The sequence below is a fragment of the Drosophila montana genome, unplaced genomic scaffold, assembly GCF_035044405.1.
Source record: "Drosophila montana isolate Dmon_TW-CO22-7 unplaced genomic scaffold, ASM3504440v1 contig_786_1, whole genome shotgun sequence".
In the NCBI taxonomy this organism is placed as follows: Eukaryota; Metazoa; Arthropoda; class Insecta; order Diptera; family Drosophilidae; genus Drosophila; species Drosophila montana.
The window spans coordinates 897,481-912,908 of record NW_026999081.1 but is presented as its reverse complement, the minus strand read 5'-3'; the positions used below and the strand labels follow the sequence as shown (position 1 = coordinate 912,908).

Here is a 15,428-nt window from a genome sequence, read left to right as displayed (position 1 = left end):
CGCCGGCCCGCTGCCCCCGTGTCAGCGGCTCGTGAAAAACAAAATAAAAATGTGAAGAGAACCGAAAAAAAAAAGGAAAAGAAAAGAAAATTGTTTCGTTTCGTTTCATTTCTTTTGTCATTTGAATTTGAATATAAATAAATATATATAGCACCATGTCTGTCTATATGTCTGCTCCATAAATATGCGCAGCCCGCTAGACACAACAACAACAACAACAACAACAACGAGAGCAACAAGCACACAACAACAACGAAGACAGCAATAACCATATTACGTATACGTAACATATTAAATGTATTTATGTACAGCTCACTGTGCGTGCGTGTGTGTGTGTGTGTGTGTTTGTCACAAACAGATCTGTATATAGTTATAAACATATATATATATATATATGTGTATGTGTGCGTGTGTAACCCACGACTTATTCCCCAACTGTTGCACCCTGTATATATAGGCTCATATATGCATCTATATGTATGTATATATATATATTTATATATTTATGCCTGCATCTATATATATATATATATGTGTATCTCTCTCTATGTGTGTGTACGTGTGCGTGTATGTGTGCAGATTTGACCCAGTGCTAACCGAGCGGAGCCCAGAGGAGTAAGTTAATGGATCGCCTGCATGGCCCACATCACGACGACGCACGGCAACTTAAGCCAAGCGCCAAGGTAAGCAGCAAACAAATGTTGCTCAGTGCCACGCCCCACGCAATCAAAGCCCGCCTCTGCGAGTTGTTATTAAGTTCTTTGCTGCTGCTGCTGCTTCCTCTTCAACCGCTTTTTAGCCACTCCAACTATTGCCTCTGCTGCCGTTTAGTGCATTAAAAAGAAGAAAACAAAAAAATGAAAAAAAATAAATAAATAAATGTTCATTTTATTATTTTCTAAATATTTACTTAGGATCGCCGAATTCCACATTTACGATCTAGCCCCAGCATATGCAAGATCTTTTGATACACTTGCAGAGAGTCTTTCAACATTCTTGCGCAATGTGTTGCATATAGCTTAAGATCTATAGGGTATATATGTATATATATATACATATATACATATATATGTATATATACGCACGATTCTTGATTCCAACTACGTTCGTCTCTCAGTTGTCCATAGTTAGGTTCTGGTAGGAACAAGTTGTTTGTTATTCAAGTTACCTTGATGAAACTTACATATATATGGAAAATCTTATCGTAAAGATGGAAAATCTGATCTTATAGATGGACAATCTTAACTTAATTGGAATAATCGCCCGAACTGTTTATTCCCATATTGAATAAATCCTTTGCCTCCTGCTCAATATATTCCAGCCAAGCTCAACAAATACGATATTCACGCTGCTCCCGAAGCCCGCATCGGTCTGCTTTATCGTATGTTTCTTATAGGCATACTTGTGTGTTCTGTTAGAGTATTTCATCTTCGGCTTGCCGCACATAGTTTTCTTTCTTCCTTGTTCTTGTGTGTTTTCTTTTCTTTTTTGCACTCTCCATATTTTCTATAATTTTCATTTGATTTCACATTTTAATTATTGCTTGTTTAATGCTTTTATCGTTTAATTAACGTATTAAAGCTGTTTACTAAAGTTAGCAGCTGTCTGCAACTTAAATAAACCGTTAGATTGCCTACTTGTTTTTGCCCCAAACATTTAATTGCCGTTGGATTTATTACGCACACGTCATGCGGCTCGATCGCCGAATTTCATAACAGTTCGTTGGAAATATTAAAAAATCTATAAAAATATCAATAAAAATATAAAATTCAACAACAACAATAAACCCAAAAACAGCAAAAAAAAAAAACATAATTTATGAGCGTGTAAACACTTGGCAAAAGTATTTTGTTTAAAGCACTTGAGATTATGCTGGGCAGAAAAAACTTTGCCGCGGTTGAGTCTCGTCAAAATTGGCTGAGATTGACTGAGGCTAAATTGAATTCGATTGGGTTAGGTTAGGTTTGGAGGTGGGCTTGGCTCGCCCCAGAGTCAGGGGTTAAATGAGGTTAAGTTAAATCTGATTAGATGCGATTGAGTTGTGGCAGATTAACTGGGGTTATGTGGGGTCAGGTCTCGTTAGGTTGGGCTAGATTTGATTAGATTATATGTGCGTAGACTGGGTTAGCTTGGGCTGGCAAGTATATAGAGAGATTAAAGATGAGCTCAAGTAGAGTGAGATTACGTTCGTATAGCTGAACTGACATTAAGTTAGGTTAGGTTAAATACAGCTAGGTTTGGTTAGGCAGGATTAGGATTGGGTAATATTATTCTATATTCGATAAGCCTTTAATAATAGATAGGGATTATTTCAATTGGGTTAAGGTGGCTAACTCTTAAGTCAAATTTATAGAGCGATTTAAGTGGAAGTTAGGTAGAGTGAGGTTAGGTTTGTATAACTTAACGAAGATTAAGTTAGGTTAGGTTAGGTAAGGATTGTATTATGCTAGATTAGCAGGGCATTTCATGATAAATAAGGTTAGCTTCAATTTGGTTAGGGTGGCTCACTCCAAAGATAGAGTGAGGTTAAGTTAGTTTAGCTTAACTGAGATTTAGTTAGGCGAGGTAGGGTTCGGTTAGGTTAGCTTATGTGAGGTTAGGTAGGTTATATTATCGTTAGATTGCGTAAGGCTAGGCTAGGGCAATTAATGTTCGCTTAGATTAGATACAATTTTGTTACTCTTTTACTCATCTTTTTTACAGTTACATAAGGTGACTGACGTTACAAGGAGTGAGGTTAAGTTCATTTAACTTAACTGAAATGAAATAAGTGGGATTAGTTAAACTTATAAACTAATGCCATATTAGCTAAGGCGTTTGTTTATGGATTAATTAAGCTTTAATTGGGTTACAGTCAAAGTCAAATTTATGCAAAGATTTATGTTAGTTGAGGTAAGTTTGGTTCAGACAAACTGAGATTAAGTTGGGTTATTTGATGTTAGATTAGGTAAGGCAAGATTTTCAAAAAGAGTGTCTCACTCATTTAGTCATAATTGGTTTTTCTTAAATTTTAATTTTAATTTGCTAGCAATCTGAGAGGTTGCTACGGCAGATGAATACCCTCGAATGGGGGTCAAGGGACATGGTCTAGGCTGGCCTGCTCTTTCCTCTTGCCTTTTAAAGTTTTTGCGAAAATATATTTGTTGTACTTGTCTCTTTATCAGCTCAGAGTGAAGCTTGGCACTTGGTTTCGCTCCCAGAGCGTACAGCTCGTCAATAATAGGTTAAAAATGTTTGTATTTTCTAGCAGCTTGGTCTAGCAGCTTGGATATCAATTTAATTTGCCAATGGACATCTTAAGGCTCTGCTATAAATCAAGAACAGCTTCTCAATTGATAAGGCTTTAATTGAAAACGCCTCAAATGAATTTCGAGACACAGTTCGGGGTGTCGCATTTTAAGTACCATGGGATGAGCAGCACATTTGCCGCATTTTTCTGTTTGAGCGTTGCATGCCACATGCCGCACGTTCCACACAGCCACAAGCCTCTGCGGAGACGCCTTAATTTTTGCTGCTGCTTTCTTTTGTGCCAATTGTTGCACTAAGATCAAAAATGATAAGCAATGACCTGTGTGCAACAATTTGTGTGCGTGTGTGTGTGTATGTTTGTGTGTGTGTGTGTGTGTGCGTGTGTGTTTGTGTGTGTTTCGTGTGCTCACAGTTATGTTTTGCCACTTGTCACCATCGATTGCCACTTGCAGCCAATTAACGCTGCCGCCGCATAAGGCTAGTTGTGCATTCTTGCTGGCCAGCTGGGCTTTTGTTATGGGGCTGGTTAAGGGCGTGGTGGGCGTGGTGGGCGTGGTGCATATTGCGGCCGATTATAAGGCACCAGGCAGCGGCCAAGCGTTCGGCCTTGAGGGCAGCTTAACAAAAAAAATGCGCTAACATGCGCGCGTGCTTGTCGCTCGAGTTAAAGCCCCAAAGAGAGCCCCTGGACTAGAACTGAACCACCTTTGCGATACTCTTGTTACAGGGTATTATGGTTCTGCCACAACTTGTATAACGCACAGAAGAAGATGTCATGTTTGCCTGATCTGCATCAAGTGTACTGCATATAGGTGTACGATCTTTGGATATATTGTTCAGATTTGCCATTTGTCTATTTACATGTTAGTAAAGTCTTAGGGACTTGATGGTCAATTGGTTTGTTAAACTCTTCCATTTCTGAAAGAAACTCAACATTTGCGAGCCTTACAATCATACTCACCTATCTTCAAGCCCTTAGCGAATCGGTTTAATATATCTGTATCTGTATCTTATACATATTCAAAAGGTCTTTTTTGGCAATGCCCTTCCAATTAGTGTATTTTATCTCCGGTGTGTCATACACAGCTTTGTTCTTGTTGCTTTGTTTGGCTTTTGCTGTTCACGCACTTGGCCAGCTGTGCAGTCATATTTCTTGAGATTACGCATTCGCCCTCTCTGCCGCTCTCTCACCCCTCTCACCCCTCTCTCTCTCTCTCTCTCTCTTCCGTCTCGTATCGCCTACTGGCTCTCCTTCCGGCTGGGGGCAAAGACAAGACTTGACAATTGAATTAGAAAACGCAAAAAACATTGCCACCGATCGTTGACTCGCTGAGCCAAATGACGCTCCCGGCTGCCCCAAGCCGCATGCCCCAAGCTGTTAGCCTCTGCCCCGGCGCAAAATCAAAGCCGCTGTCGCAGTCGGACCCGGATTCACTGCCGTCTTTGGCCACACTTTAAAGTGACGCGCGCGTCCGTTCACATCGACGCGCTCTGAAAGTTGTTGCTGTTGTTGTTGTGGCTCTTGTTGCTGTTGTTGTAATTGCGGTGCGGGGCACAGAGAGAAACTACAAAACTGGTGTCGGGAATAATGCACGCGGCGCCTACGTTGCGTTCGCCAGCTGAGATGCGTCACAAAAAGAAGAGGTAGCCGAACAACCAGTTCCGAAACCAGTTCTAAACTCACCGAGAATAGGATGTGTGCAAAACATTGCAACTAACTCCGAAATCAGTTACAAAGTCACATAGAAAAGAATGAGTGCGAGCTACGCGAGAGACAAAACTCGATTTTTTTTTTTGTTTATTTTGTTTATTGTTAAATTTTGTCATGTTGTCTTTAATTTTTTTTGCATGTGTGTCGATCATGGGCAAGCAGGCAAAAGCAGTTTGTCATGCAGGATAACTACAAAATGATGTAAATATATCGATAAATTATTCAGCTTAAGCGAAAACTCAACTGTCTAAAGCGCTGTTCGAACTAGTTAGCTGGCAATAGATGATTTTTAATAAGCAATAATCAAACGCCGAGCAATTAGCTCTGATCGTAATTAAATCAACAATCGATAAGTGTTATCGATACTCTTCGAAAAGTCAATATCGATAGTCAGCGTTTATATTTATGCAGGCATTTCTTATAAACTTCACATGTGATAAAAACTTACTGCGCTTATCGATTGTTACGTTTCCGCAATGTGACTATCGGCAGCTAATCGATAGTTTCCACAAAAGTATTTATATACAAATATAAAATGCTCAGCCTCTTGATGGCTTAAGAACATATTTTGAGCATATGCTTGAAGCAGATACAATTCAACTTAACGCAATGCAAAAAAAAAACAGTGTGAATATCGATAGTTTATCGACAAGAATTCTTGACTTTACAAAAATAGATAATCAAAATCGTAAGAACAAATTCTAAAATCTTGACTACTAACGATAGTAAGATTCACATTCGATGGGTGCGTTGAAGCGAACGATTCTAGATACGGCCCGTATTAACTATGTAGCTTTTAGTTATTGAAAGTGAAGTCCATTAAAATGCATGAGCCCGAAAAATAATAATTACATAATAATAATATAATATAAATAAAAATAATAAGAATAAAAATATTAATAAAAAATAATTACAATAATAAAAATAATAATTTAAAAAAAAATAATAAATAGTCGTAATGATAATAGTTATAAAAATATCAATAATAACAATAATGAAATTACTGATAATAATAATATTCAATGAAGTTAATATAAAAAGATGTATAAAATAATAAATAACAAAATTAATAATGAAAATGAAGTACAAATAAAAACACAAATGTATATTTTTTTAATAATAACTTTATTAATAATAATAATAATTATCAAAATTAAAAAACAATAAATGGAAAGACAGTTCGAACAGTGCTTTGGGTACATAGACAACGCTCGAGAATTAACTTTTGGCTGTAGCTGTAAGTGTAACTATGCTAAATGTAGTTGAAGTAGTAGCTACGCACCCATGCCCCCCCTCCACGTCCACACCACCCCCCTCTCCACCCTTGTCGAAGCTCGTCGGAGCTGTTTGGGTTAGCCGCCAGTCGGCAAGTCGGAAAGTGGCTGCCGGAAATGTCGGGCGGCACGAAAGAATTCCATTCCAAGTGGTGCTGCATATTGCAGTTGGCTCAACAAATACCCCGACCAAGGAAAGGGGCTTTGGCTCCTTCGAGGGGGCGTCCGGCGAGCCCATAAATCACAAATAACTCATCAAGTATTTGTCCAGGCGATGTGTTTTTTATATTTTATGCTTTGACTTTGTTTTGGCTGCGCTTAACGAACAATTTTTTAATTGATTTGCTCGCGTTTTTCGCATTCACCGTGGCCATGACCGGCTACCCGACAGCCGAGTGCCGAGTGCCCCGCCCCAACGCCTCTCATATTGCTTGTTTTATGGAGCACACACAACTGTTGTGTGTGGGTGTGTGTGTGGAGGGGGGGTGAGCTTTCTAACAGACGCCATCAATTTTGTTATTTTTAGCACGAAAATCGTTTTGCCATTGTGTGTGCCTTAGACAAGAGCAAAAGCGTCAAGGGAGTGTAATGGAGAGGGTGTTGACGGGGTGGGGGGTGGGGGGGGGGGGTGTGTGGTTCGCTTCGGTTGTTGTGCCAGCAGTTAGTTATGTTAGTCGGTGCAGAGGGGTGGAGGTGTGGAGAGGCTGCTCCTGCTGCCGCTCAAATGCAAAGCGTCATCCAGAGCTGCAGCTGGAGTCCATGTTGATGTGACAGCCTCCCAGCGGTGGACTAAGCGCCATTCCAAAGGGAGGGCGGTGCAACAAGAGACATCTACAAGGGGAGGGGGCGGGGGAAGGTATTCAGTGCAGCGTGCGGGTGCGCGCTTTGAATTTAGTTGCTTGTTTGCCTGACATTCGCTCGAGGCTCTGCATGGAGAGCGGGGGGTGGGGTGGGGTGGTGTTGGTTTTGATTTGGAGGGGGGTCGGGGGGTCGCACCAGCGATTTATTTGTCCCATTTGCTGTTGTGGCAACGCTGACAAACAAAAATTTGATCAATATTTTTGCAGCCGCTCTCTCTCTCTCTCACTCTCATTCTCTGGCACTCTCCGCCCCCCCCCCCCCTTCCCTCCCTAAACCCCACGCCAACAGAAGCGGGTCGCATATTCCACGTGCCGTGACTGCTGGCAGGCTGCTTATTAGCCATGAAGGTTGCCGCAAATGCAAAGCGAACCAACACGGCAAAAAAATAATAATAAGAGCAGTATCAAAAACAAAAAAAAAAAATATATATGTATATATATGGAAAAACTCTTTGCTATGACCCCGGCAATTTGCTTGGCAGGCAAGCCAGAAAGCACAAACAGATATTATTTGCCTTTTTGCATATGATCCAAACACGTTTCGTGCCACCATCTCGCTCTGCCGCGCACTTCCCGCCATTTGCCCAACTTTTGCTGCGGCCCACGTTGCGTATGCGTCACATCAATTCATCAGATTGCGCATGCGACGCGTTGGCCCACACATCTCCCATGTCATCTTCAAATGTGTTTAGATTAACTTATTTAAAATATTTATGTTTATTTATTTGTGTTAATATTGGAGCTGCACTTAATGTGAGATTCAAGGCTGCCAGTCGGGCTCAAGCACGGAATTAAAATTTACTTTTACTGCGAATTGAATCATTTTAAAAAACACAGTTGCTCAAAGTAACTTTTGGGTAGAGTTTCAATTTGGAGGGGTCTCGTACATAAAAATACGTGCGGCGTTCAATATTTGCGGCATAGCGGACAATAATTAAAAGGAAATCAATTGCTGCCGAAAAAATTTACAAAATATATATACGACAAACAAAGGTATGCGCAGATAAAACGAATCGAATCTAGGGACAAATAGTTGGTCCGAACTATCAAACGAAGCACAGCATTAACTCAAACAAGTAAGAGGTTCTAGTCGGGGGCTCCCGACTAGGGGATACCCTGAACCCTCTTCTTCCAACAGGCGATAGGTATAAAATGAAAGACACTTGATTTATATATATACTATTCTAGAAGCCACATGTCAAGTTTGGTGACTCTAGCTCATATTATTTACCGAAATTTCCCCAAAAATAGAATTTCGATATTTTGATCGATTTTTATCGATTACTTGAAAACGGGGCAAGTTATCGCATATCAAAAACAAACTCGATCTGCGCGGGGACTAGGACGACCTATAGCTATTTCAAGTCTCTAGCTCTTATAGGTTCTGAGATCCTTGCGATCATACATACGGACAGACGGACAGACGGACGGACGGACAGACAGACTTAATCGACTCGGCTATTTATGCTGATCAAGAATATATATACTTTATGGGGTCGGAGATGCTTCCTTCTGCCTGTTACATACATTTGCACGAATACATTATACCCTTTAAAAAATGAAACGAAGAAAGTAAACGAAAAAACACATTTAAAAATTAACAGGAAGTAAGGATATCTGCGGCACACCGAAGATTAAATACCCTTCTAGACATTTGCCTTGCGGCTTTGCAGATATTTGTGCAGCAAATTTTGCCATGCAAATACTCATTTGTCGACAAGACTTGGCACATATAGTACATCTAGACGCATTGTAAAAATAGTAAATGTCAAGGTTGATCAACATATCTCGATAATGGAAAAGATCTTGATTTTCGACCGATCGTTCTAATGATAGCTTTATGATATAGTAGTCCGATGTTGATTGGAATCATGGTGATAGTGATAAATGCCAAGTTTTGCAAACAAGTTGTGCATTCAAAAATCAACTATAACATTTTACTACCAAAGGAACGATTGATCGAAAAGTTGGTTTTTGTATGATTGACACTTTTCCAAGGATCGTTCCCATGGCAGCCATATGATAAAGCTCGCCGATCTGGTTGGTTCTGATATATAGTATAGTATGTACTGCCTGCAACAGAAAGACGGAGCTAAGCAAAGTCTCGAGATAGCCTTCAAAATGAGAGGCAAGTTCGAATCGAAACAGACAGACGGACATTTATTTATTTATTAATTTTTTTTATTTTTTTATTTATTAGTGGTCGACAGAAACGAGTGTCGTCCTAATTATTTATGACTTAAAATTATGAAAATTAAATGCTTAAAGCCTAATTAGAAAACACAATTTTCGAATAGCATCAACGACACGATGAAGGTGTTTTATTTGCCCGTCCGGCCATTTCACAGCTAATTTTCTCAGCTAAGACACGGACATGGCTTTAACAACTCGGCTGTTGATGTGGATCTAGAATATATATATACTTTATGGGCTCGGAGATGTCTCCTTCGGTGCGTTAATACCCTCTACGGGGCCATAAAGAGTGCTATTAAATTTGAACCGGCGACTGCTCGCTTGTTAGTCACATGCGTAAATCAGACTTTTATGGTCACTTTATGTCTTGAAGCTTTTCATGCGAGCATTTAGCCCCGTTTGAAGGTTGAACTCCTGTCTTAATGCTCCCTTCCGTCTCAATTCTTTAATAAGTCAGCCAGTTTGTCGGATCAACTGTTTTGTATATATAAATTATAGAGAAAGGCGTTTGCCAATTCTTTTCGTTTAAGACTTGCAATATGGCCGAGTTATTTGGTTATGGCTTTCTTTTCTATGCATAATGGGGTTAAAGCTGGCCATGTCACGTCTCACTGTCAACAGCAGCAGCAGCAGCAGCAGCAGCGATTGTTGTTGACAATGTTGCAGATGTTGTTGATGTGACCTGCAGCAGCAGCAGCAGCAGCAGCAGCAGTTGCAGTCGTGTAAGCGACTGCTTTATGGCAGCAGCAGCTGCTGCTCACACACACACACACACGCATACAAATGTATTAATCGCACACACATACATTTAAAGCAAAAACTGTTACGAAATGAAAAGCAAAAAAAAAAAGAGCAACTGCTGTGACGCGCACGTTGTGGACGAGGACGAGAACGTGAACGTGGATGTGAATGTGGATGTGGACGAGGACAAGAGCTATGAAAAGCAGGCGGAACAGCCGCACGATTCTCGCTAAATCCGAATTGAAATGTTGCCGCCTCGGCTGGCATTCACAACAACAACACAATAAACTAGCAACAACAACAACAACAAAAGCAGCAACAATAATACATTAGTTACAGTTACAGTTTTGTCAGAGTTCACGAGTTGCCAGCCGATGAGTAGCCGAGTTGAGTTAAAGTCGTGTGTGTGTGTGTGTGTGTGTGTGTGTGTTGTTGCTGCAGCGGGGCATTTAGTTAAGTTAGCCATGAAGTGAACCCAACTGAACCGAAACACTCCCGAAATTGAGCCCGAACACGGCAACAACTACAATCAAGCGAGTGTGTGTGTCATGTGTGTGTGTGTGCTTCAAGTGGTTTTTCTGCGCTGGCTTTTGGCTTTAGATTTCTGGCCAATTGTTTGGCATTTTTTGAAGAAGTCGCAACGCCAGCAGACAGCGCGAGTCTGGCCCCAGTCTCAGGACTCGACATCCAGTTCGAGTTAGCCAACTCGTCGGCCCAGTTAACAGCGCGACGACTTCGTGCGTGTGCGTGTGCCTGCCTCTCGCTCGCTCTCGCTCACTAGCTCTCCCTCTCTCTCTCTCTCTCTCACTCACACACTCACTCACACACTCACTAGCCAGCGACTTCGTTGCTGCTGCTGCTGCTGCGGCTGCGACTGCGATGGCGATGGCGACTGTTGGCGCTGTGGCATTGTCAACAACGCGCCGCAGAGTTCATACAATTGTGGCACGCGGCGCGTTAAGCACGTGGCTCTGACTGATAACAGTAGTGTGGCCGTAGCAGCGGCCGTGTGGCAAGCGAGTGTGGCAGCTAAACGAACAACGAACAACGAATAGTGCCGTGCGATCCGCGTTACGTTCAGTCTTCTTCTCGCTTCTTTTTTTTTTGGCAATTTTTTCTAAGCAACTAGCAAGTGCTTGTGTATTTGTGCGTGTGTGTGGCAAGCCTTATCAATGCACTACCCAACACTGTGATAAACAAGTGGCCTACCACCAAACGAAATTCTTCTTTTTTTTGCTTTCTTCAAGTGTGCAATATGTGAAAAATGCAGTGAAATATGCATGAAAACTCATGTGTGTGCCAGCAAAGCTTCAAACAATATTTATGGACAAAAAGTCTGCTTCAAAATAAAAAAATCATTTTTAATAAAATTTAATTATATAACTATTAATGCATAATTTTGTGAGTGGCATTTAAAATTAAATGGAGCCTGATATAAATAAATTATAAAAACATTTATCAACATTTTGATATAAAGAAAAAAATATCAAATTTAATAAAAATTAAAACCTTCAAAGCTAAAATTATAATACAACCTATTTTACAAAAGATTTTTAAAGTGTTCAAAATGAAAAAAATAAATTACAAGCTCGGAAGATGTAAAATATTTAAAACAAAAATTAAATACTAAATGAGAAAATTTTTAAAACTTAATAAAATTTTAAAATCGTTCCTTAAAATAAAATTAGCAAATCGTTTAAAGGAAATATCTCAAAACAAAAAATTTATAAATCAAACAAATTAATAAAAATCACCTTCTCTATATATATATATATTTTAAAAAAAATGAAAACAATTTAATAACAAATGTGCACTTAAAAAAATTAGAAGCAAAATATTTAAAACAAAATTGATTTACAAATTTATAATTCAAATAAATTACTAAAAAATTACTTTTTTGTTAAATATATAAATTAACGGTATGATACAACAATTTGATAAACAATATGCACTTAAAAAAATATACATAATATGTAAAACAAAATTGAATAAAAAATTTTCAAATAAAACAAACTAAGAAAAACAATTAAAAAATAAATGAAAATATAATATTAAAAAATTATTTAAATTTATAAACTTAAAAAGTAAGAGATTAAGAAAATTTCAAGACGAACTTAACAATATAAAAAAAAAAAACAATAAAACATAAAAAAACTTTACATAAAAAGTAAATATTTAAAGTTAAATTTAATTAAAAAATAGCACACAAAGTAACAAACGAAGAATTTATTGTCAACTTATAATTATAAAAAAAAAAACATTGTCAACTTTTAAATATAAAAAAAAAAATAGAATAACAAAAAAATATTTAAGCACTTTTTAAGCATTTTGGAAGCACTTAAAAAAGACTAGATATTGCTTTTACTTGTTTTGAAAAGCAATTTGTACACCGCGAGAAAAACACGCTCAATATCAATATTTATAAACAAAAGAAGTTCAAAATTTTGCATCAATTGGTTTCAACAAACGCTCAACAATGAGTGCAACAAATAGCAGCAGCAGCAACAACAATAACAACAGCAGCAACAGCAACAGCAATGGCAATGAGCGCGAGCGGGAGCAACAGCCGCGACCAACAGCAACAGCAAGCAGCAGCAACAGTCGTCAATTTGTTGACATTGCAACAGCGACAACAGCTGCAGCACAGCCGCGGCCCGCTACAGCGCCAGAGCGCAGCAGAAGCAGCAGCAGCAGCAACAACAACAACAACAATAACAACAACATTAGCCTGCCGCTGAGCAGCAGCAGCCAGAACAAAAAGAACAACAACAACAACAGCAACCAGCAGCAGCAACAGCAGCAGCACCACCACCAGCCCAGCAACAACAATCACAACAACAGCGAGAGCAGCAACAGCAGCAGCCTTGTGGTCAGCGGCATTGCCGCCACTGGCAACATCAACAGCAGCAGCAGCAGCAGCTGCAATCAGACGGCTGCAACAATAACACAGAGCAGCAGCAACAACAATCACATCTATGTGAATCCGCACAGCTATGATAGCAACAGCACCACCGGCACCGGCACCGGCAGCGGCAGCGGCAACATTAGCGGCTCCACGGCGATCATGTTGCCGCTGCCGTTGACATTGCAATTGCTGCCCGACAGCAATCAGAGCAGCAGCAATGGCTTGAGCCTGGGCGCCATCAGTCGGCCGGGCACGACGTCAACGCTGAGCACGCTGAATACATATCTGTTTCCGTGTGGCGCCGACTCGGCCGGCACCATCGGTGGCGGCACCTTTAACGGCAGCGCCAGCTGTGATCTTGACAGCAACTTTAGTCAAATGGTTGCCGGCGGCAGCGAGGCGGGCAGCTCATCCGCGCACAGTCCCTGCCCGCTGCCCTTTGGGGGCGTCGCTTTTGGTGGTGGTGCATCAGCAGCTGCTGGTGGTGGTGGTGGTGGTGGTGGTGGTTTGGGACTCGCTGTCAACTTTGGCGGATTCATCAATAAGCGGCGCATACGCAAATTGTTTGGCGTTGGCGGCGCATCCAATGGCTTTGGGCCCTATGGCGTGGCGCTGCGGCGGCGCAGCTCGCATCTGGTGCAGTTCCACAAGAAGAAGCAGCAGCTGGAGCATTTGGAGCAGCAGCAGCGCATAGCGACAGTTGCCTCGGCTAATGCGGCCTTTCTGGAGCGCCGGGAGCAGCAACAGTTGCAGCAACAGCAGCTGCAGCAGCAGTTGCAGCTGCAACAGCCGGCAATGCTGCAGCTGCAACAGCAGCCGGAAAAGAAGAAGAAAAAGAAACCACCCGGACCGCCGGCCCAGGTGCGGCAGCAGGCATCACGCACCATGGACGATCCGCTGATGAATCGGCCGCGCAAGAGCACGCCGCAAGCCAACAAGAAGAAGGACAAGGAGCGCGACAAGGACAGGGACAGGGACAGGGACAAGTACAAGGACTATGGCTATGAGAAGTACCCAAAAGCACAAATACATATATTAGATATCCAAACAAGAAAAAAAACCAATGACACCTGCCAATTAGCCAGCTGTTATACATGTATCTAGAGTACATTTTGTTTTTTTTGGTTTCAAGTTTCTCCCTTCGTTGGCTTTTGTTCGACTTTTCTTTTCCATTTTTCTTTTTCCGTCTCTTTGGTTCGCAACAATTTAAATAAATGTTTTTCCAAAGCATATCCAATGCGTTTTTCTTTGCTTTTTTTTTAACTTCTTCTTCCGGCTTCAGCTTCAGCTTCAGCTTCTACTCAGCCCGCGTGCATTCAACACAATTATGAAATATCATCAACATAATCACGAACATATTTTTGGCTTTGCACAGTTTTTACATAGAGATTGGAGTTCTGATTTGCAAATACATGTGCTTATATTGCAATTAAGAGTTTATTAAAGCTAAAACGGTTCGATTCGAACCAGCTTGCTGCTTTTGCGTTTTGGTTCGTGAACCTGCTTTAGCACAGACATCCGACCAGGCTTTGGTTCAAGCCTGGACTTTTTATATATTCTCACATACGTTTAAGTCAAATTTGATCTGTTCACCCATGTTTGGATTTATGCAAATGGTTCGGGCTCAATGTTGTGCCTGGATTCCCCTAATAGTTATGTAATTTAAATTGAACTATCTTAAACACAGAGGTTTTGGTTCGCCTTGGTTTTATATCAAACTAACGAAAGCGAACCATAATCTTTGCTTCAAGCTGAATAATATTTAAATGGATTCAATCCTTTTCAAGTCCAACGTTTTGTTTACTCTTGTATAGCTAGGCGGACTGGATACTATAAGGGACAGTTTCAGCCTCAAACTCATTTTCAAAGATCTTTGTTGAAATTCATTTGAGAGTTGTTTCACACTTTTCGGAAAATCCGCTGCTCATTGGTGGAAATGGGAGTCAAAGAATCGATGTGCGATGTTTCGGGCTCCAATTCATATCCAGGGATCTTTGGGAACATTTCAAAACTCTGAACACTAGACTAAGTTGGGCGGAAATCGTTGATTCCAACTTTTTTCTTTAACTGTCTATATAAAATATAAGTTGAGACGTGGAATTCAAGATAGTATGGGTAGATTTTAATTGTCTACGGCTGGGAAAATAGTTGAAAAGGCAAAGTTTAACATTTGAAGCACAAAACAAGGCCGGCAAATACCCGACAGTTATATATATATATATATGCCCCAACTATTGCATTTTACTTAAAATATTTTAAATCATCTAAATGCTTTTGCTTTTTCATGCGCACAAATCTATCTGAAAAACCAACTCAGCGATCTCCGTAAATTTTGTTACGCAAATGCTTCGATAACTAAATAACATAAAGAACTTTTTATACTCTCACCTGGAAGCTCACACAGCAACAATTGAGACAGCAAAAGCTGTGTTAAGTATGATCCGAAGGAGTCTGTTTTGGGTGAAATTGTTTGCTCTGAATGGGGCCAGTTTGAG

At 40.4% G+C, this 15,428-nt stretch overlaps 2 protein-coding genes across 6 annotated transcripts in view; both read left to right on the top strand.

The window, feature by feature from the left end:
• shaker (Potassium voltage-gated channel protein Shaker) overlaps positions 1-15,428 on the top strand; it is a 175,296-nt gene that overhangs the window by 38,474 nt on the left and 121,394 nt on the right. For 2 of the 5 annotated variants that reach the window (XM_064698847.1, XM_064698845.1), the window contains exons 1-2: positions 4,786-4,893; positions 5,123-5,161. The exons of the other annotated variants lie outside the window; for them this stretch is intronic. In XM_064698847.1, coding sequence (XP_064554917.1) covers positions 4,838-4,893; positions 5,123-5,161 — 95 coding nt within the window. In that variant the 5' untranslated portion in view covers positions 4,786-4,837. Of the gene's footprint in view, positions 1-4,785; positions 4,894-5,122; positions 5,162-15,428 lie in introns of those variants that run through there. 5 annotated transcript variants of the gene reach the window in all.
• On the top strand, positions 12,505-14,188 carry LOC135439948 (dual specificity protein kinase splA). The gene is made up of 2 exons (XM_064698830.1): positions 12,505-12,639; positions 12,826-14,188. The coding sequence occupies exons 1-2, from the start codon at positions 12,505-12,507 to the stop codon at positions 14,035-14,037; spliced, it is 1,347 nt and encodes a 448-aa protein (XP_064554900.1). The 3' UTR covers positions 14,038-14,188.

Excerpts from the sequence above, each read along its gene's own strand:
- LOC135439948 (XM_064698830.1), top strand. The coding sequence starts at position 12,505 with ATGAGTGCAACAAATAGCAGCAGCAGCAACAACAATAACAACAGCAGC. Across the intron at positions 12,640-12,825 it reads GCAGCAACAGTCGTCAATTT|CAGCAGCACCACCACCAGCC; the intron begins GTTGACATTGCA and ends CAGCAGCAACAG.